The sequence below is a fragment of the Helicoverpa armigera genome, chromosome 8, assembly GCF_030705265.1.
Source record: "Helicoverpa armigera isolate CAAS_96S chromosome 8, ASM3070526v1, whole genome shotgun sequence".
NCBI lineage: Eukaryota > Metazoa > Arthropoda > Insecta > Lepidoptera > Noctuidae > Helicoverpa > Helicoverpa armigera.
Genome location: NC_087127.1, coordinates 4,523,559 through 4,544,995, shown reverse-complemented (window position 1 = coordinate 4,544,995; position 21,437 = coordinate 4,523,559). Strand labels below are relative to the sequence as shown.

The following is a 21,437-nucleotide window of genomic DNA, read 5'->3' as shown; positions in this document are numbered from 1 at the left end:
TAAAGTCCGATAAACCACAACCTAACGTGGGCCGCACTCAAATTCTAAGAAACATTTCAGACAACAACTATTTATTAATTAATTCCACCTCACATTTCGCAAGGCAGCACGACAATAACCCAGATACGAATGGTTATCGGTAATCAAGTACAATCATTCAAGCATCGGCTGTGCGGCCTTCAGAGCTACCTTCAGAGGCAGGTCTAGGCGCATTCCTGCTAAAACAAATGCTAATTATATGATAATCACCTGGTGGAGTATTGCAGCATCGGCATTGTAATGCAGCGTGGTATGTCAATGAAATTTGTTCGTGTGCATTCTTGTGGCTATCTCGGAAAGTGCTGTGGCGGTTTTAATCGTCATGGGTTAGTTATGGCTTTCTGCTTTCACGGTTTTTATGTTATCGTAAAGCGTAATGAAGCTTCGTATAATTTGTAGTTGGTAGGGTAACAGTAGATTAACTTGAGTATTATGATGATTCCTCATCAGGCATATAAGCACGGAGTCCTCATTTTGCTAAGATGTGTGCAAATTTTTAACAAAGATATGAGAAGAAATATACGTTGAGGCTTATAACTTACCTCAAATACCTCCACATAACATCACATTTCTTATAAAAAGAGAGGTGTGTAAAACTGAAACCATAAGAATCCGGAATGTTAAAATTTAGCTTGTTAACTCGAGACAACTGGACTATGATTACAATCTCGTTCAAGCATGATCTACATTAATCTAGAAGAACTAACTGTAATTCAAATATATATTCATAGTATATAGCCATATTAAAACCCTAACCACTAAGAAAACCCAATAACTCTACATACCTATTCATAATAAACAAACCCACCATTTACACCAGACTAACACAATGATTAGCAATACTCGTACACGGTAAGATAATAGCGACCAACCATATCTTCCCGGTAAATACCAATCTACACATCCAATTAATACTGAGACAAGAGCCTGAACGTTCTCGCCCTCGTAAACCATCGATAGTCGATTGTAATTATCGATAGCGCAACACTAATTGTGTATCGATATCGAGTATCGAGTGACGATGCGGTGATGGGTTTTGATGAGTGTCGATAGAATGGTTTGTGTAGTTTCTTTATTTGGATAGGTATATGAGAATAGGTAAATCATTTATGTAGAGTAAATTAATAATAGAGTATTAATAATATATTAATAATAGAGTATAATTATTAATAATAGAGTAGTTAAACAAGCTGTGCATTTTTTTTGTTTTTATGTCATACATGAGGTACTATTTTTAAGAAAAACTTTGCGAGTGCCCTAGTAGGTACTAACCTAACACTGTAATTAAGTTTATACCTACCTGAGAAAGGGTGTACTTTATGAATACAGAATTAAGTATTAGGTATATGAAGTAACCAAATAATAATTATCATACTTTTTATTAGAGGTAATATTACAAATTCATACTACGAGAAATCAACCTACAACTATTAAAAGTCAGTATAACATAAACGCACACATCTCGTCGTCACATCCCTACACATCATTGTTTTACTCTCATTGCACGCTACCGCAGGAAATTGTGCGCGCGCGCACCTTTTTCTAAGTGACGAAAGCCTTTAATGTTCTATGAAATAGTTTTATTGTGCGCCTGTCATTACCGGCGTAATAAAAACGAAAGCTAGCATTAAGGGGTTGTTGTACATTCGTCATAAAGTAAATTCGTCACGAAAAAAAGTATGTGTAAATTTGCCACAATTCTAATTTATACAATAAATTTCCAATATATTAATTTTGTTTATTGTAAATTCGTCACATTGGTTTTATTTGCACCGATAGCACAAAAAATAAACAAGAAGTAGAACATTTTATGTTATATATTTTTCAGAATCACATCAAGGTTATTGATTTACCTTACATTTACATAAAAACAATCACAGTTCTCGAGTGAACGATTTGCCTAAACCTTAACAATAATAAGATAAACAATGGAAAGACATTAAAACACAGCCATAAACATCTTTTTTTTTTAGTTTAACATAACATTTATAAAGAATCACAGTTCTCGACTTGCTGACTTGCCAACAACGATATAGATAAATATAATAACCTAACATCTACGTAAAAATCATAGTTCTCAAGTGGCTGGTATGCCCGTAACATTACGTATAATAAGAAAAACAGCCAAAGTCTGTCATTAACCTAAAAACAACATAAAAATCACAGATTTTTAGTGGCTTATTTACGAACAACATTACAATTATAAGAAAAATAATTACATCACAGTTATAATCACTTTTTTTTCTTAACCTAAGTAAAAATCACAGTTCTGAGTGGCTGACTTGCCTATAACAATACAAAAATAATAAGACTTATAAGTATATAAACTATGTAAAAAAATGTTACATCTTTTTAAAATGCTGCAAAACAGAAAGTTTTTTTAAGAACTTCAGCCAAAGACATTTTATCGTAATTGTCCAAAATAGTTTTCAATTCTTTATCATAGGCTATGGATCGATGTGTTCTCATCTTTAAGGATATATCAAATTTGAAATTCTTTAATTTAAATAAATAGTGAATAAAATAGCAACCATAATGAATAAAAACGTATACAATTATTTGTATTTTTCTGACTTTCTAGTATTCATTTCTCTGAATCTCGTTATATATTTTTTCTCCAGTTTTTGTAATGATGTTGTAGAGAGACATTTTAATATGCAGGATGTATTAATTATTTACAATAAAAAAAACCGCTTTGATACCTACTAAAATAAAGCATGACTAAACTTCTAAGTCTATTGATATAATCGTCTAATACTATTGTAGTGGGTCACCATTTTTTGTGTTAGTGACAGTTGCACTTGTCATGTATCATATGTCATCGTACTATATATATGCTTTTGACGGATACTGTTAGAAAGGGATGTATGCAGAGAACGAGCGAGCACGATGCGACAGCGAGTGCAGGAGTATATTTAATTTCGAACTCAAACTCAAAATTTTATTTATTAATTTATATATCGAGCCCTAAAATCTAGCTTGCTATCGCTACTGAAGAAAAAAAAAATGTGAATTGAGGATTTGTGACAAATTTACAATAACCCTTATGAAACTATAACGAGTTTACACATATTTTTTATACATGTGACGAATTTACTTTCAATGTATGGATTTTTCAGAATATGGCGAATTTACTTTGTGACGAATGTACAATAACCCGCATTAAGGCATAAAGATTATATTTTATATAATTGTGGCGAACTAAATAAACTGGAGAAATGGTTTAGTTTTTATGTTAAGGCCTATTTATGTTAGTAAAAATATTATTTATTCGTTGTGGACTTGTCAGTTTACTGAAATAGAACCAAGAAATTGAAAACACCGGTTACAAAAAGCACTGAAAAGCCAAAATAAAATCGGTTCAGACAAACGCGAAATAATCACGCTCAAACATACATACAGGTCAAATTGAGAACCCGTTTTTAGTAGTCTGTTAAAAATAAAAGTATAATGTACCTGCATAGCAATTTCTCTTATTCCTAGTATATATAGCAGTCTCTAATTTATTCGGATTAAGTTATCTTTCTATGTAGAAGTACTTAGAATATTGTATAACTGTAGTAATAGGTACTGGCATAAGACTAACAGATAATATGTCCCATTTCCTTCAGCTAATGTAACGGCATGCGTGGGCGCAACAGGTGAACTTATTAATATTTATGAAAAGGATTTCATTAATAAATCATAAGTACTAAAATATGAACGGAATTATTAGAGCTAGTTTTCATCATCATAGAAAATGCGTTTATTTTTACTAGACAAACAATTTTGACCTCTTAAAGTTTTCAACCATTTACTTTAAAAAAACATATAAGTAGGTACCTGTTAGGTATAATATAAGCTTGTCTGCGAAAAGTCAATCAAGTAATACTTGCACAATCAATCGGAAATTAGAATTATATTCGCACGTATTCTGATATCTTGTCGTCAATCTAGTTATCTCCCAAAATCATAACCAGCAAAAAATAATTGCCCAAATCCGTTATATTAACACAATAAATAACACGCTACTTACCAAACACTAATAACTAGTCAATCAAAACTTCTTATTAAGGCCGGAACCACATCACCTGAACGTCCGGCGTCCGTCCAGCAGTGTGGCAACACCTTAATAAAGCTCGGTCTACATCCTTCCGACTGTACGTCACTTCAAGGAAGTGATTTCGAAAAGTTGTGGGAACCAGTCGCCATTTCATTAAGCTTGTAATTATTAATGTCAGATTGCGGAGTTTGTTAGTTAAAGAGTGCGTAACCAAAAAGCAAATAAAAATTCACACGTGAAAAAATCGTGACTCACACTATAAGTATTATACCATCGGCTTTCTTATGCAATTTGTCCTAATCTAGCAGAATTAAGAGCGGGCGTAGGTATTAAAGCATTTACGTCGTTTAGTTTGCTAAAGATACTTCCTTCTTAGTATTTAAGAGTGCATTTCCGTAAATAAATACCAGTTCAACGTTTTGAAAGCTTGTATAAGCTCAGGATTTTTTAAATTATTTCAGATAAGTTTATCGTTTGTATTTGACGACTTCTACTGAAATGTGTGAATTTATCTCTACTTACTATGTTCACGTAACATTGTTATCACAAGCGTAACAGCAAGAATTTCATCCGCATTTTATGTAAAGGAGCTAAATATTATATGCCTCAACCAGTCGGGTAACACCATATCAGTGCAGACCAGAGTACATAAATAGAGGTAATCTAAGGCAACCCCATTACTTTTACCATAAGATACGGCGGCCCGTTACTACATGATACATTAGCTCGCTGTGACACGGTAGCCATTACAATATCCTGGCCCAGGACATAGTAATAGTCCACCCAAGTCTACCTGTAACCGGATCAAACCAGTTTTTGTGGCTGCAGAGAAAATTATGCAGTTTATGTAACGTAAGCACCCTAATTACGTCAGGATTTGTTTGCATATCAATTGGTGTAGTTCGGTTTTGTAACTATTAATGTGGAGTAATAATTTATCGTAAAGTACTCGTAAATATGGTTTGTGTATTGTGGTGAAACGATAAGCCAATTAGCAGATCTATTTCAGAGATTCATAACATCGCAAACCAATCGTAACGAAAATCATAATAATCAAAATGGTTCAAATTTCATTTGAGCCTCACTAAGACACTTTTAAAAATTCGATCTTATAAATAAATTATCTACTTATTCCGCGCTTTGAAGGCGAGTGAAACCCCTAGAGCAAGCAGTTAATATTCGCCGGATATAACCAAGATTTCATGCAAATAACAAACGAGCTACTATCACCTTTCACATTTAAAACATCACAAATTCACAATACAAAATCAGTGAGAAAATAAACAGCCTTTCTAAACATTTCCCTTGACACCAAAGATAATATAAAGGTAAAGAAAGCAAACCACTTTAATTCGATCAGCTATTACGCGTAAAGGAAGCAAGGCAAGTGTGTATAACCCGGTTAATTGAAGGAGGTTCGTGTCTCGTCGCGTTACGAGCGGTCAGGACGACATCTCGAATTGATCGGGTGTTACGACCCGAGAGCGCTGAACTTGGCTGACCATTAGAAAATCTAATCTCACGCCGCTTCTGTGTGGGTCGTCAGGTGTGGCGAGAAGAAAGTGCTGGGTTATATATTTTTCATAACTGGTTTGTAAAATTCTTAATATAACGAAAATCTATTCCCGGCCATCCTAGACAGTGTCGGGTAGCGGATTTGATCCGCAGCTATCTCAATAATCTGTCCAGATTCATCCTATATTACCATAGCCGTGGCCATTCTCTTTAAACTTAGTCCGAATAGTGAAAATAAAAATAGATAATCGAATCAAGTCGGGAAGCTGCAAAAGGTTTTATTACAAATTTTTAAGTGGCAGTTTATGCTCTGGAAATAAGCTTCGGTTCACCAAAACCATCCCTAACATACATCTTAAAGTTTTAGAACAATTTCCATAACCTTTTTACATTCCTCTCATCTCAGTACTTTCGCCCGTCCGCAGCGTCGTCGGTCGCAACCGCGCCCCGCCCAACTCGCTGCCCCGTCCAACACTTACCCTGATTGAAACTATTAAAATGGGCGAGGTGAAAACCAAACACTATAGTTAGCTTTCCACTTCGCTACAGATGCGATAACTACGCCTTTACTGTTATAAATATTAGCGGGTTGCAGCTCATTTTAATGTAAGTCTTTGTAGACAGGACTTTGTTGAAGAAACTGCTTTGCGCAGAAATTCCATGAATAATATTCTAAAACTTAAAACATATTCTAGGATTAAAACAAGTATTTTTACTTAAGTTTTTTATCAATATTTTACCAGACTAGACGTAGTGACATTTTGTTGAATCCCTTGAGATATAATTTGCACTATTGGTAGGCACAGTTAGGGGTGGTATATGGTAATTGTTTAAACCATAACCAAAACATAAAATTAACCATTATTTATATTATGTAGGTACCATAAATGCCTTGTTCTATTTCATAATACCATTTTACACTAATCTGATGTTAATAAGTTCCAGAGCATTGCTATCACCTCGTGTACCCTCGCAAGTGACAGCGCGCCGACATGCAGATACTCGTACTATAGCTGCGCCCGCGCAGGGTGGCGCGCGTGGGCACAACGCCGAGTTATTGCTTGTCCCACTGCCTGTTACCGTTATATTATAGCCCTTTATTATACTTATACTAGATTTAGTAAGGAATTGCGTGTTGAGTTTTACAGAAAAAAATAAAGGAAAATTATCTGTGTTTTTTAAGAAAATATTCATGTCTCGGTATTTCATACAAATAACCAAATTAACTTATTTACTTAGGCCTGGTAGCAAATTTATGAAGGCTGTGGAAATATCATAAGAATTGGTGCAAACCAAAGAAAGTTTCACTTACCTACACTTTATAGGAAATATTGCTCAAAGAAATGCTCCGTCATATATGTAGGTAACTTAGTTACGTAAACCCTTATGTATTACACTTTCAAGGAACAACTATTAAACTATGATTGATTCGAGACAGACGTGCAAATAACCCGATAAGCATTAATAAAGTTTATATATCGATGTTTATTTACTACCTCACTAAAACATAACACTATTTACATAGATCACGGCATGATCTGAACTCGGCGATCTAGAAAACTAATTTATTAAACTGCCTCGTTAGCGTTTTAAATACTAAGTGATGCGCATAAAACGTAAATGGTTAGCTGCGATCGTACTGACATGTAACTGAGTGTTTGTCTGTTTGTATGTACACTTTGACCCTCGCACTCAGAGACCTTTAAGGATTACTTATGTTACTCCTTAGTGATGGTTTGTCAAAGAAATCTTTTACTAGGGAGTGATTTACTTAAGTAATCATTAAATGTCTCTGAGTGCGAGGGTAACCTCTGTAAATATAAGTCTGATATATGTATGATTTTCATATCATAGCCTAATTCCTAAGGGATATTATATAGCATTTGTATTCACAGTCAAGCAGTAAAAAGTCCAGGTTATCCATAAAATACGGTAGGTCGAAGGCTAAAGACGGACGAAACGGCAGGGCACAGCTAGTGATATCGTAAAACCGTGAATAATGTGCGTGTTACTGATGTAAAAGAGAACCGGGAATTAGCACAACATTAATGGCATGAAACTCGCTTATTTGCCTCACGGGTTATTTAAAGGTTGCAGATTAACGTGGTTGTGTCTTGGAAAGTTATAGGTAAGTTATAGAGATACAGTTTTTTTCCTATGGCCCAATATTCTTGGTGCTATTTGACTAGTACCTACATGTAATGTATGGCCAGCGTCAAAACTTGTTGAACAAATTAAAATTTCCAACAGAGCCTAACAACGTAGAGGGTCATAATTATTACTAAAAAAAATCACCATTTACTTAACATCTCAAACTTCAAAAAGAGTAGATGAATACTCTGGTAAGTTATTAATGACACGGTGTTCAGCTGTATTGGAAATTTTGAACGTTTCAGCTACTCATGAAGCTGACTGTATAAAAAGCTAAACATAAATGTTAAAATCCCATCCTCTGTTGGCTCCACAGCCCTACAAACAATATAAATTGATTCATCTCATTCCCATATCACAGGCTTCCTGAAATCGTGCCTCCAGAGGTCGAAATCTTAGAAACTATTGTAAGGGAACCGAATATCGTACGATGTTTACCAGAGATGCTGAACCTTTTCTTTTCTTAAAGTAAGTACCTGCGAGACTGTGTATAATAGGACAGTTTTTATCTCCCCCAATATGGCATATACTTGACTATTAACTTAACAATTACATAATACCATTCCTGAATTTCGAATCAAAAATTTATGTAAATGTCTGGACATAATGTCTGGACACCTGTTCACACACGGTCGGTTAGCCCCATGGTAAGTTATTAATTAACTTGTGTTATGGGTGCTAACGCAACTGATAAACTACATATAGCTACACATATACATATTTATAAATACATATTGTAACACCCAGACCACGGCCAACAAGCATGTTCATCACACAAATGTCGACCGAACCGGGAATCGAACCCGGGACCTCAGATTCGGCAGTCCGGCTTGGTGACCATTGCGCCATAGAGGTCGTATAAAAAAACACGTTAATGGTAAAATCAAAACCTTTACCATACTATTCCCTGTTACACTATAGCCGATGCTTCATAACAAAATAGAACACCCATATCCAGCATACTCATCTTCTAGTTTAGTAAATGTAGTACTATCTTCAATAAATGTTGCGTACCCCTGATCTAAATACACCGTGTGTACAGCGTACAGGCCACAAGCCTAGACAGGTAGGCTGACCCTACCCGGCCGCGTATAAATCCCATTGTTTCAGCCAGATAGATATTATTTAATATGTAAGGGAAATATATAATAGTCTCCGCACTATAGAGGTACAATGTACACCCTTTCACACCTTCGTATTTATGTCCTGTTGAGGTAACTGTGATCGGATCTTTATATTGTGTGATTGTGTGTCTGAGGTACTGATTAGAGAGATATTTTGTTTCATCTCGAGATCTGTTGTTGTAAGTGTTTCTTCTTTATTTGTTTCTGTTGAAAGTTTATATGAACTTCTAGGATTTTATTTTATAGTTATGCGCGGTGTGTTAGACCAATATTACCATTTTTTTATGTAAAACAATGTATGACTGACATATGATAGACTGTAATATGTGGTCTGCCGGAGAACTGGGTGTCTGCCTCATTTAGGAGAAATGATTCTTCTGAAATCATCGATTTGAAGACTGACAATATGATTTAAAATTTATACCAATTGACCTCACCCTGGTCCCTTTCATGACTGACAGTTACACTCATTAAAATATTAAGTACCTCTTCGAAATATCTTTAAAACAAGTCGAATCTTAAAAGCCTTATCACGCAGCTACTGTGTACGAACATAAGTAATTCTTCCGAAAGTATATAAAGACAGTTATTTTTTAAGTACGGTGGACATTTCCAGTGCAGGATTCCGGCATTAATTAACCGCATCGAATGTAATTGATAAGTTCATGTGATACCTTTTTGGATAATTAATATCGAGTAGTCGATTCGACCCGTTTTGTAACAAGAAAACAGTAGCGAGAATCGAGATTGGACTTACGAAAATGGTCATGACATCGGTAGCTTACTCGGTTTTAGTTAAGCTGTGCTGTAATTTATCTTTGTGGCTTAAGTATTTACTAAGCTGAAGCTAGATGTATAAATCTTAAGCCATTTAGCTTGAGTATTTAAAGTTATGAACGCTTGAGTGTTTTTTTTGCCTTTTTAGTAGCCACTACACCACACACATCATTAAGATACTGATCTGTTTAGACAAATCTCTTTATCAGATGCATACTACGGCCAGGTAACTAAGACAGAATTGAACTCACGACCCAGTCACTCAACGCCTTAACCGTTAGGTTATCAACACTCCAATCCATCCTAGTTTATAAAAGTCCGGCTTTCTAGCACAAAGCACTTAAGTTACGCCGACTCCATAAAGGATAACAATCTTCAAGATAAAACTTATAAATAACTTATCGGTATTACGTTGCAAACACATGATCTGCTTTCAAATCTTAAAAGGCTATAGTCCAAATGTTAACGGTGCATGCATAATTATTGTTATTGCACAAAAATGTAATTACTTGCAGCGATATTTATTGATAAAAACATATAAAATATGACAGCGCGAGCGGCGCGGCCGGCGGAGATAAAAGAGGATCTGCACTTACGCGCCTCGTATGTGTAGTCTTGACCTCAGTTGTGCCTGCTCAACAAGGCCGTCGCTACAGCCCGCTTAGTTTAGACATAACTCAATTTTATGACACAACACCGCATAATGACACTCATAAATCACAAATTAACTCGCAATAAATATAAATTGCCAATTGACTATGTTAAGTATCTGTTATGGATATTAGCGTCTTCATTAAAATTCTAATACAACCATCAACAGTTTGATACCTCAACTAAAACGCTTCCTGCTTTCATCGTTTAAATACAGCAAGCCGTGTCCTTTCGGATCCAGTGCTCTGTTTTCCACAGCAGTCATATAATTTAATTAAACTTAATTACAGCACTTTGCTTTACGTACAATCTAGCCATTCACCTTTCATTTCCTCGCTGCGGTGCAGTCACCGGCCCCAACCTTACTACACTCTCATAACCTATAAACAATGAATTATAACAATTTATCGCGCCTGACTACAGATACGCGACAAGCGAAGGAATGTGCTACAGTTTAAATGAGGCTGCGCGGGAGTTGAACCGGTCGGGGGCGATCGGCCGCCTCCGCGCAACTTCGGGGAAAGGCCGACCATGATTTATAGCTAAAATTAAACTTCGAGTACAGGTCGCAACCGTCGAATGCAGGGAAATGAGATCACGACCGAAGTAGGGATCGATTATATCGATAATTTGACGGCTCTGTTGTGAAATATCTTCATCGTGACAAGTGGGGTATGTCAAAACATGACGTGATGTAACCCGGTGCTACCTTTTTAAGAGTTCCCATTAACGGTTTTCTCATTTCCTGTTTAATAAACGTGAGTAAGTTATGCCTTCCAAAATCGATTAAAATTAGGCGTTAAAAGCGCTTTCTGCTCATGAAATAAAGTAAGCTACCTTACGATCTCTGAATTGTCGAAGCTCCGAACATTGCAAGGTCCGGACGTCATAAAACTCTGCTCCGTAAAAGGGTGACAGAGCATTCGCAGATCATTGCCACCTAGCACGAATATCAATTTGAAACTAGAATATTATCTGATCTGTCATCGTGAAATAAGACCTCTAAACGCTCATGCACACTATCGTATAATTCCCTAATTCGCATTGTTCTTATTGGTCCATCAATCGCTGGCGCATGCGCTGTAGAGTCCAACGCATGGTATATATTGCTGGATGAGATAAAATCGCGCCAGTCGAGCAGCGGCAGCGGTCGCGTTATCTCGATCTGGGAGCTAGTAACTGCGGCCCGCAGGTCGTTCCATACAAATTGTATGGCATATCTACTACTACTTTTGGGCATAGTTAACCTTATAGTTTTCTTGTAGCATGTTCTCGGCCGCTAATGGGAGCGATTCATCGCGTCAATGGTGTGAGAAACGCGTAAATAGTCCTGCCCTGAAGATGGAGCCTGCTGATACTATTCGAATTGTATCGGTGTGAATGTAGGAAATTGGATTTAGTTGCTCGCTGAAAAATAATAAATAGACATATAGGGTACGGCTGACCAATGACCATTTAGTACACGATGTTCACATGTTACCTTTAGAAAGGCAATGTATGTCTTGGTAGGAGTCTTTTACATAATGAAATAAACTTAAGTTTTTAGTTAATAAAGAATTGCCGTTAAAACACCGGTAAGCGTAGGCTTATTGGCTGTCCTGCAACGTTCCATATAACATTTTTATGCTTCACTTTATTATACCTTTATTTACCTCCTTCAGCCTGCACAGGAGGAATTCCTTTTCCAAGACCAAGGATCACAGTCTAGTTACACCTCAGAAATAAAGTTAAACCGCTAAATTAGGAGAAAATCATCTAGCTAGTTACGTTTATGACATTATGCTTATACTGAACTGACCCAACAATACCAGAATAGGAACATATACCAAAATCCTCAAAAACAAAAATTCTAGTAAACCAGTGCATATCACTTGACCGGTACATAAACAAGAATAAATTTACACAGCAATAAAAGCACATAAAGTGACATAATAGCACTGCATCTGCCGTCCCTCCTGCTTGTAAATAGCTTCATAATACGGTTGATAGTCATATCTAGTCCATCTCGCATTAACATATAAAATACGAGAGCCGTTTATGCGTTTATAACTCGAGAATCGCTGAACGAATTTTGATTTTATTTTTTGTGTTCACGTGTTTTGATATGAACAGCAATTGGAGCGATTTATCAAAATGATGTGTATATTGAAATGTGTTCTTTTTCGCCTTATTCTAAAAACATTTTTTTTTTTGGTTGCTGGCAACTGCCTGGCTGCTGTTCGGCAAATTCCCACACCACTAGGCCTTTACCATGAGAACAAAAATAAATACTTTATACAGTTACGCAAAACCTTATTTTTATCAGCCTTATCACTTTATACAAGCTAGACAAAATAGTTTAGGGTTTCCCCAGTCTTACATACGTCTGTCTATCCACAAAAGTCACTGCCTACATAAAAAATAGATCTAAGATTTCAGCTAAAACATCTAACATCTTATCTGGAACAATCTCGAACATAAACAGATAAGCTAGTTAAAAATCTGAGAAAAATTTGCCATAACTACAATGCTTTCGTGCTAAAAACGGGTGTTTTACATCAAGATCACCAATGAAGATACGAGAGAGGAATTAATCCGCGACATTGGGTACGACCTCTAATGTCGTAAAAAATACGAGAAGAGCCCCCGAGTTCAGGTCCACAGAAACTGGTAGTTCTCGGAACTGCAATGTGTTCGTGCATTATGTGGTGTCTGTGTGAATTTTTATGCTATTGTTAACATTCTTTATCTTTTCATTTAGGCAATTCTTTTTTGAGGTTTTGATATTATGGAAATCTCTGAAAATAACGAATGAATGTATAACATAGTATTTAGTTACCTACTAACTCAAGGTAAATAACCTTGCTAAAAACTCAAAACTAATATGCAAAATGAGTAGGTATGAAATAATTAAAAATGTAAATATGTCGTTTGAATTTGATTGTACCTACGAGGTCAAAAAGTAACTGACGTAGGGATCACTTTTTAACGTCATGTATAAAATTTATTGGATGGCCTTTGCCCAGCAGTGGAAAAGTAGGTATAGGAAAAATGCGTCTAGATAATTTCGCCATTTTAGAAGTTATAATTTTATGTGTGTTATTTTGATTGATGGTATTTAATTTCCAAATGGCGAAAGGTGGTCAACCAAACGATGCAACCGAATACTCCATTACTGAGATAACTTCATAAAAACACACAAGCAAACACACATGTAAGTTTAATATAAAAAGTTTTTCCAATAAATAGCCGTAGGGACCGGTTGAAAGGTACCTGCTTGAAACAATGTCCGACGAGATGCGACCGCAGATTACAAGTAATTATACCAAACGGCTTCTTGTTAACACGCCTTCGACGAATAAAACAAAAAATAATTTAGGCTACTGTCCCCTCTGTTGTAATTTTAGTGCGGTTTTATCTTTGCGATTGCTATGTGTATAGGTGAAACTTACTGTACGATAAAGAAATCAGATGGTCAGGCATAGTCCCTTTTGCTCATGTGTAAGTAAGGAAAGAAAACTCATTTTTGTCATAAACGGCCTAAATGAGCTACTTAAGCTTACTATTCTTAAGTAAATTGGAGGCCTGCAAAAGGGGGGCTGCGGGTTGTTCGAAAGAGATACCGCGGCCCTGGTACATAAAAGGCCTATGACGGAACACGACGATTTTAGTCAGTAAGAGTCTGACACTCCCTCACCGCTGCTAACCCACAGCGGGAGGGGTCATTTGATGATTTTACGTCGCTAAAAAAAAAAAAAGGCCTGCAAAAGGGATTCAGACCTATAACATTTTTTTAATATCTTTGCTAACACCGCAAAATCACGCTAATATGGAACTGATGTAATGATGAAGTAATATTTAGGAGCTCATAATTCCAGGAACTTCAGATCTAATTTTACTTTCCTACTACATGAACTTTTCAAAAGACGTGATTTACCAAACACATATTCAAATGCAGTAATAACAATCTAGAACACCTCCATATCTATAGAGAACAAGGAAACGTATGAAAAGATGTAGATTACAGCGTGTGCGCAGGTAGCGCGGGTGAAAGGTTTCATTGTGGTGTCACGGCGGTGCGCGCGCAAACGGGCCGACTGTACGCGCCGGTAGTACCAACATGTCCCTTGTTCAGTTCGGAGGTTGGCTTCTTTCGTTTTGTTGAAACACGAGGGAACATGGTTATGTACAGCTTAGGACAAGAATGAGATAGGTTATGATAATATTAACAGAAGATGAAGAGAAATGTACATTCATTCATTATTTTACTTTACATTTTAATAAACACATTTAGTTGGCATTCGAATCTCGCTCGTTCTACTTGTTTCGTTACACACGATACTCTACACTGTTTTTGACAGTACCATAACATAATGCTGGCTAATCTATTTTTTACATACGTATTATGTATAAACGTGGAAGAAGTTGGAAAAAATATATTACGTTATAAAAAAGTCCTGTTTTCCATAACAATTCTCAAACGCAAAATCTTTCCTCCTGTGAAAAAGTCTGTATGCTTACATTGCTAAAACTTACCGTTACTAGATGCGAAAGCAAATGAGTCCCGCTGTACATTGCCTGAAAATAATAAAACATTTTGTTAATAAAGGAAATATAATTAGTAATAAACATTTCACAGTATTATTTAGTATACGAGGCCTTGATTTGTTCACTTGTGTCAATGTGTCAAGGACGTGTAGTTACTAGGGTCAATAGGATCAATCAAAAAATATTTGAAACTGTTTCTCGCGGTATGAAAGGAGGAGATTCTTGGTTCCATTGCATTTCTTATTTTTTGAGAACACACACGCATATTTATTTTAATACACCGATTAAAAAGGCGCAAGTCACAGTTTATCTTCATATAAACATTACTGACGTGTTTAACTTGAAGCATGATAGCCATTCCAAAAGTTTGACCTCACCTCTAGTCAGCAACTCGAGCAGTTTACTCGAGAAATGGAATTCCGGTCTAAACATTTCTTTGCACATAAAATCCGATATTAATTCACAACCAATGAAAAGAAAACAAAACACTGTCACTCAGAAGAACACACAAAAAATTAAAAAGACCAATTCAAATTGCAAATATCACTTTTGTTCCGATAAAAAAGTTATCTCAAAAAAGATTTTATACTTTTTTGCCGCGATTTGAAACAGGTATCCAAATATTTTCGAGTTTAGGGTAGTTGTTAGATAGTTACGTGGTTGTCGTCACAGTTATTTATGTTATGTCAAAGCCAATATTTGTGTAACATCGGCCGACCGATTGTCGCCAACTGTTTAATTATGCCGACTGTCCCGATTCATTAGTGCACTATGGGCTCAGGGACGGCTTCTAAGTGGGATTTATTAAGTACTATTTTTTGGGATGGAATTCATTTATATTATTTAACGTAAATAGGTATGTAATGTTTACACTACTGAGCCGGAAGGATCTTAATTATTATTTTATTTCAGGTATTTTTTATCTGTGTTTGTATATGCATTAGGTATATAATATAAGTCTAGTCTATCTAATAAAAAACTTTGCATAAAAAAATACCTAAGATATAATATTAAATAATTATGCGATTCCTAGACGTTAACTTCCATCTTTTTAAAAGTTTCTTAGCTCTTTCATTTCATATAGAAGGAATCGAAAAACCGAAAAAAAATATGAAATGAAAACAAAATAAATCTTAGCAGACAATCGATTTAATGCGTCCTTTTTTGTAAGTCCCGAGTCCGGCCCACCAGTCGTCTGGGGAGGTCAGGGTTGCCGACGCTCGTCTTTTGACCCTCACGCTCACCTCCCTATCCGACGCATGACAAAATCCCATCTCCGTCTCCCTCCCACAGGCCGCGACACTTTGCTTGACTTTTAACCCTTCACGTCATTGTCAGTACCGTCCTTCTCTGTCGTATAGACTTTTTAATATCGCCGTTTCATTCAAACGGGTTACGACATATCGGTCGACATATGACCCGAGCATCGGTGGTTCTCCATCCTTTTTTATCTTGTGGTGTTTGTGTATGTGTGTCCCTGTCTGCGGTGTCACGACCCTTGTGACTAGCCACTTGAATAGATTAGGTGTTTTCGTACGAATGCGGGTTCAATATTCATTGATAATCGGTTCGTTGGCATTTTATATGCAAGAAATGTATGATTGTTTTCTTTAGAATTTGTTATAGTTTTTTTTAAATCGCATTAATCGTCATTTAAAATATATTTACTAATTTTTTTACCGTAACTTATGCCATGATCAAAGTCCAAACTCATGAAAATTCTCTAATGATGTCATGCAATTAAAGTCCATTACTCTATAAGTACATTTGAGTGAGTCAGATTTGTTATCAACGTAAATAGCTAAGCTTCAGTCTAGTTGCGTAATTTCGTTTATCTACTTCCTTTTATAAACGGGAGCTATCGAACATTTAATCGTTACATTAAACAAATGATGACACCTCTAATATTGTTACAATAAAAGCCATACCACCAGGAGTTAATATGCTATCACAAATTCAGAAGTCAGGTTGAAATTGAGCTAGTAGCAACCATCCCATTAAGCTGCAATTAACTTCACCAGAGTCCTATGGGACTACTCCGTAGATCCGAATTACTCGTCGCTTACCTATATCTTTCTTCGATGAATGACCCATCTAACCCCACATGAATTTTAGAGTAGGTCCTGGTATTATTGCGTTTGAAGCAGGCTAACATACACTTCAACTTTATATTGGCGCGGTAATACCTCAAGGTCTAACAAACGAATTTGAATGAGACTAGGTTCATTATACTAGTGTTAGGCTTTAAAAAAATATATAAGTATTACATTACAGAAATGGATAACCTAACTATTTTTTTTTTACGTATTTTTCTAACAGAACCTCCTAGCTTAACTGAACCCACAAGTACAGCTAAATGCCAGATACCCCCGCGTACATTGATACAGTGTCGGCATCCCGCGTACATGACGTACATCTCACTCGCTCGCGCTGGTGGCTAGTTCAACGTTTTTCTACCAGCTGACCTGAGACTAGCTGGAGCATTCCTAACAACAACCGTACGGTTGGAGCTGGTAAATTGTAGATACGGCTATTGTTTTTTTTGTTATTCTATTAGTAGTAAACATATTTTTATATTTCTTCATAGTCCGTCATATGCTTTAGCAAGCTACACCGCCAACAACAGCGCCAGCTCTGTTGTAGTACAAACCAAAAAATATGTTTTTGAAAAATAAACAAGTAATGGAGTTATAACTTTATTATTAATTTTTTGATGTCTTAAACAGAAGGTATTCTTCAGGTTCCCCAAAAAAATAAGCATAGCAGAGTCTTAAGTTACTAACAGTTTTTCTAAATAAACTCAATTTTTCATAAAACGTTGTATTTTCTACGATTTACTCCAAACAAAGCTATTTTATTCTCTTCCAACCAAATAACTGTAAACCTAGAACAAATTACACCGCATCCTCTCCTTCATACATCGCTGAGAAGAAAGCGCGCTGGCCATCGGCGCGTGCGCAACTTTTTTGCCGCGATGAATATTTATCGTCCGCCGCGGCCATTAGCAAACACAGCCGATACACTTTCAGACTGATTGCTGCTGTCTTACTGGTTGCTATAGTGGTCTATATTAGATTAGCTGGAACCGTAGCGACCGCTGACTGTTGGGGGTCTTACCTTGTTGAAATTCTTCAGTATTTTAATACTGGAAATTCGGTTTCTTTTCTTCAAAAAAGGATCTTTCTTTGCCATATAAGTAAATAGAAATAGTATATTTCAGCAATTTTATTGGCTAATTTCTGCTCCCCGCGGTTTAACCCCCGTCTGGAGGTAAATCTTCGCAAATGCATAAAAGGTAGCTGAAACAAGAGCTCTATCGGGCACTAATATTTATAAAGGACAATGGGCACAAATATATGGGACCTGGTATACCCCACCAATAGGAATGTCATATATATCATTGGATAGGCCTTTTTATGTAAAACAATATTTACTATGACAGCTTTGCTGAAATATTTGTCCGTTCTGAGATATAGATCAAAAACTGTGCAAAAGTTAGAACTAAGTAATCTATTGATACCTCAAGTTTTTAAAGGAAAATCTGAGTACTAATAACTTTAAGTCTTGTAAGTACTACTGTGCCCGTTAGGATCCATAATTGTTACTATTATGTAGCATTTCAACCTTTTATTGTACCAACTGGATGTTGGGCGTAGTGAGAAACCGCACCAATAGGAAAGTCATACATATCATTGGATAGGTCTTTTTAACTGGAACAACATTTACTATGACAGCTTTGTTCTATTGTTTGTCCGTTCTGAGATATAGATAACAAACAATCTTAAAACTGATGCTAATCAATACTGTAATCTGATTTTCTTTCATACAAGACTTACACTTAGTAGTTCTTAGATTTTCCTTTAAAAACTTGAGGTATCAATAGATTACTTAGTTCTAACTTTTGCACAGTTTTTGATCTATATCTCAGAACGGACAAACATTTCAGCAAAGCTGTCATAGTAAATATTGTTCTACATAAAAAGGCCTATCCAATGACATATATGACATTGCTATTGGTGGGGTATACCAATCTGCCCATTGTCCTTTAAATCGGTTCATTAGTTTTGGCGTGATAGCTCTTCCTAAAGGGCAGCGACATTTGCTAAATAGGTAATTATTGAATATCCGTGAAGTCTTTAACTATTTCTTCGCGTGTTAAGTCCACATCATTCAATTGGCAGTCAACGTACTCAATACTTAACACTTGTTATTACTTGATACATGATTATTAAATAACTTTACCTTCGAGCCACCACGCATTGCTCTGATCATGAACTCTAGAATTATTCTGATGGCGGTTAGATACCTGATGATTGTAATGTGAGCACTACCATTCTTCTATATACTGATTTCTGAGCCCGATCAAACTATCGGTCGACTAAAAGTATACAGTCAGACAAAGGCTAAAGAATACCAAAAACTAACAACCAACTATTGTACCTACTAACCTGACACCTGGTCGACAATCTTGTCTGCATTATTCGAATGGTATTCCGAAATTCTAGTATAGTACAAACATTAATCTAATTATTCGAAAATCATCAGCACACGATCCCTTCAAACCGCTTTCTAGACCTGAAACATTTGACCGGCTAATAAAGCGTAGGATTTAAACTCTTTGTACTTATCTAGTTCTTGCATTGACCGCACCATTAGAAAGGCCATATAATTATCATTTTCTTAATTGAATTAACGTGCATTGCCTTCAGAAAATTGTGATAAATTAAACTATGATGACATTTAAGTTAACTATATGCCGTACTCTTAGCAATTAGAGAGAATTGAAAATTAAGCTAAAATAAATCTAATTTATGAAACATAATGTCCTCTTTTTCTTTTTGTATTTTTTGAACAGTACGAAAAACATATATCCAATTAAAAAATGAATTTCATTAACCCAAGTAAAGTCAAGTGCAACATCTAACTAGAACTAACGTCCCTGTTCGCAATTTGAATTTGAAATCAGAACTCAGGTCATTACGCGCTGCGCGCACGCATAACTTTTTCACAGTCCAACGAACAAATCGTATAGGCCCATTATATTTGCATTTTACTTGTGAAGCCTTTCATTAGATATCTCATTAATATTGACAGTAATAGCAAAACGTAGTAAAAACGGTATCAAGTAACAGTTTTCTTTAGACACGATGTAGATTAAAAAACAAGGTAATTTATTGTGCGTCTTGTTATAAGATGACAGATTAGTAGGCAGATTGAATTCAGCAGTTACTACCTATCTCCGGGAATCTTTTTAAGGTGTTATCTATTTAATGGGAAATCAAATGAGGTATATAATTCATTTGATCTATTTACAGGGCAGGTAAAAAGTTAAATAGCAAAGAAATCCAATATAGAATACTCTACATCCTGTGAACGGGCTTATACTACTTTTTATCTGGTTGCGGAAAATGATTCCCTCAGGGCAACATGAGCAACTATATAAGTAGCAGTTTAAAAAAATCTAAATCGCGAAACATTTAAAGCTGTTTTTAATATATTACTTCCATTACAAACAAATACGATATTGTAGGTAATTTAACAGTTTGTTCAACGAAGAAGTCAAATACCATTTCGACTTTGGAATGACATTATTTTAAACTTAGCATTTTAATAATGGAGGTTGTACCACGCCTATCTAAATCAGGTCATAGACTAGTTTGGGCGCCCGGTTCCGCTTGCAAGGTTTTAGATAAGCTCTGAATGCAATACTATCGGTTCCGATAACGTTACTTATTACGATTGGTCATTCAAGCCAAGTTAATTTATTTGCTCTATTTTAATTAAGTAATACTAACTTGTAAGTTTGTTTTTGATTTACCTTGGGGTTTTGTTAAGTTGGTGTTTAAATTGTTTATGGGTTTAATGTAGCCGGATTCCATGATATTTTATTTGTAGCCGGATTCTTTCTTATGCGTAATTTCAATTGGAAAATTTTAATTTGAAATCTTGTTTTTTTAACCATCATAAGCATTACCTTGAATTTAAATAAAATTAAACCTCATATTTAAAAAGAAAATCACATAATCTATCAACCGACTGATGTTTGTCGGTGCAGTAGCTGTAATTGCCAATAGTATGCAACGCTTCCTGAGTTGCCATCCAGATTAGGTACGCTAAGGTTTATGATTTGTCATGTGAGTACGGGTGTAGCTAAACAAGTGATTGATTAATGAGTGTTCTTACACAGGATAAATAAAAAAAATTTGACATCCTTCGAGAAAAAGCCTATATTACTTTTGCAACATTTAAATAATATCTTCATTGAACATTTCCAAACGAGTCCGCTGAATAAGTCCAGAGCCAGTAATCAATGATATGCTTGGTCGTGCTAGAACCTCAGTAGGGATACCCTGTAGTAACCCTTTTGGTCTAATAGCACCCAGTCCGCTTAGTTAGCACATGCCCATATACTTACTTAACAGCTGTATCAACGAACTACTTTTCTCAACATGTTATGTACCATGTACATCGAATATATGCTGTTACTTATTTAGAAAACAATTTGTAAGCCTCTTCTCGTTTTTAGCGAAGCAAATTGCTTATAAAATTTTCTTATGTGGAAAAAGATTGATGCTGAAGTGATAAGTTGAAACTCTGTGTGCTTGTCGCGT

At 35.8% G+C, this 21,437-nt stretch overlaps 1 protein-coding gene across 1 annotated transcript in view; it reads right to left on the bottom strand.

Moving 5' to 3' along the window:
• Window positions 1–21,437, bottom strand: part of LOC110383555 (polyhomeotic-like protein 3) — a 238,038-nt gene that overhangs the window by 182,749 nt on the left and 33,852 nt on the right. The window contains exon 3 of the mRNA XM_049838337.2: window positions 14,815–14,856. Within this exon, the coding sequence (XP_049694294.2) occupies window positions 14,815–14,856 (42 nt within the window). The remainder of the gene's footprint in view (window positions 1–14,814; window positions 14,857–21,437) is intronic.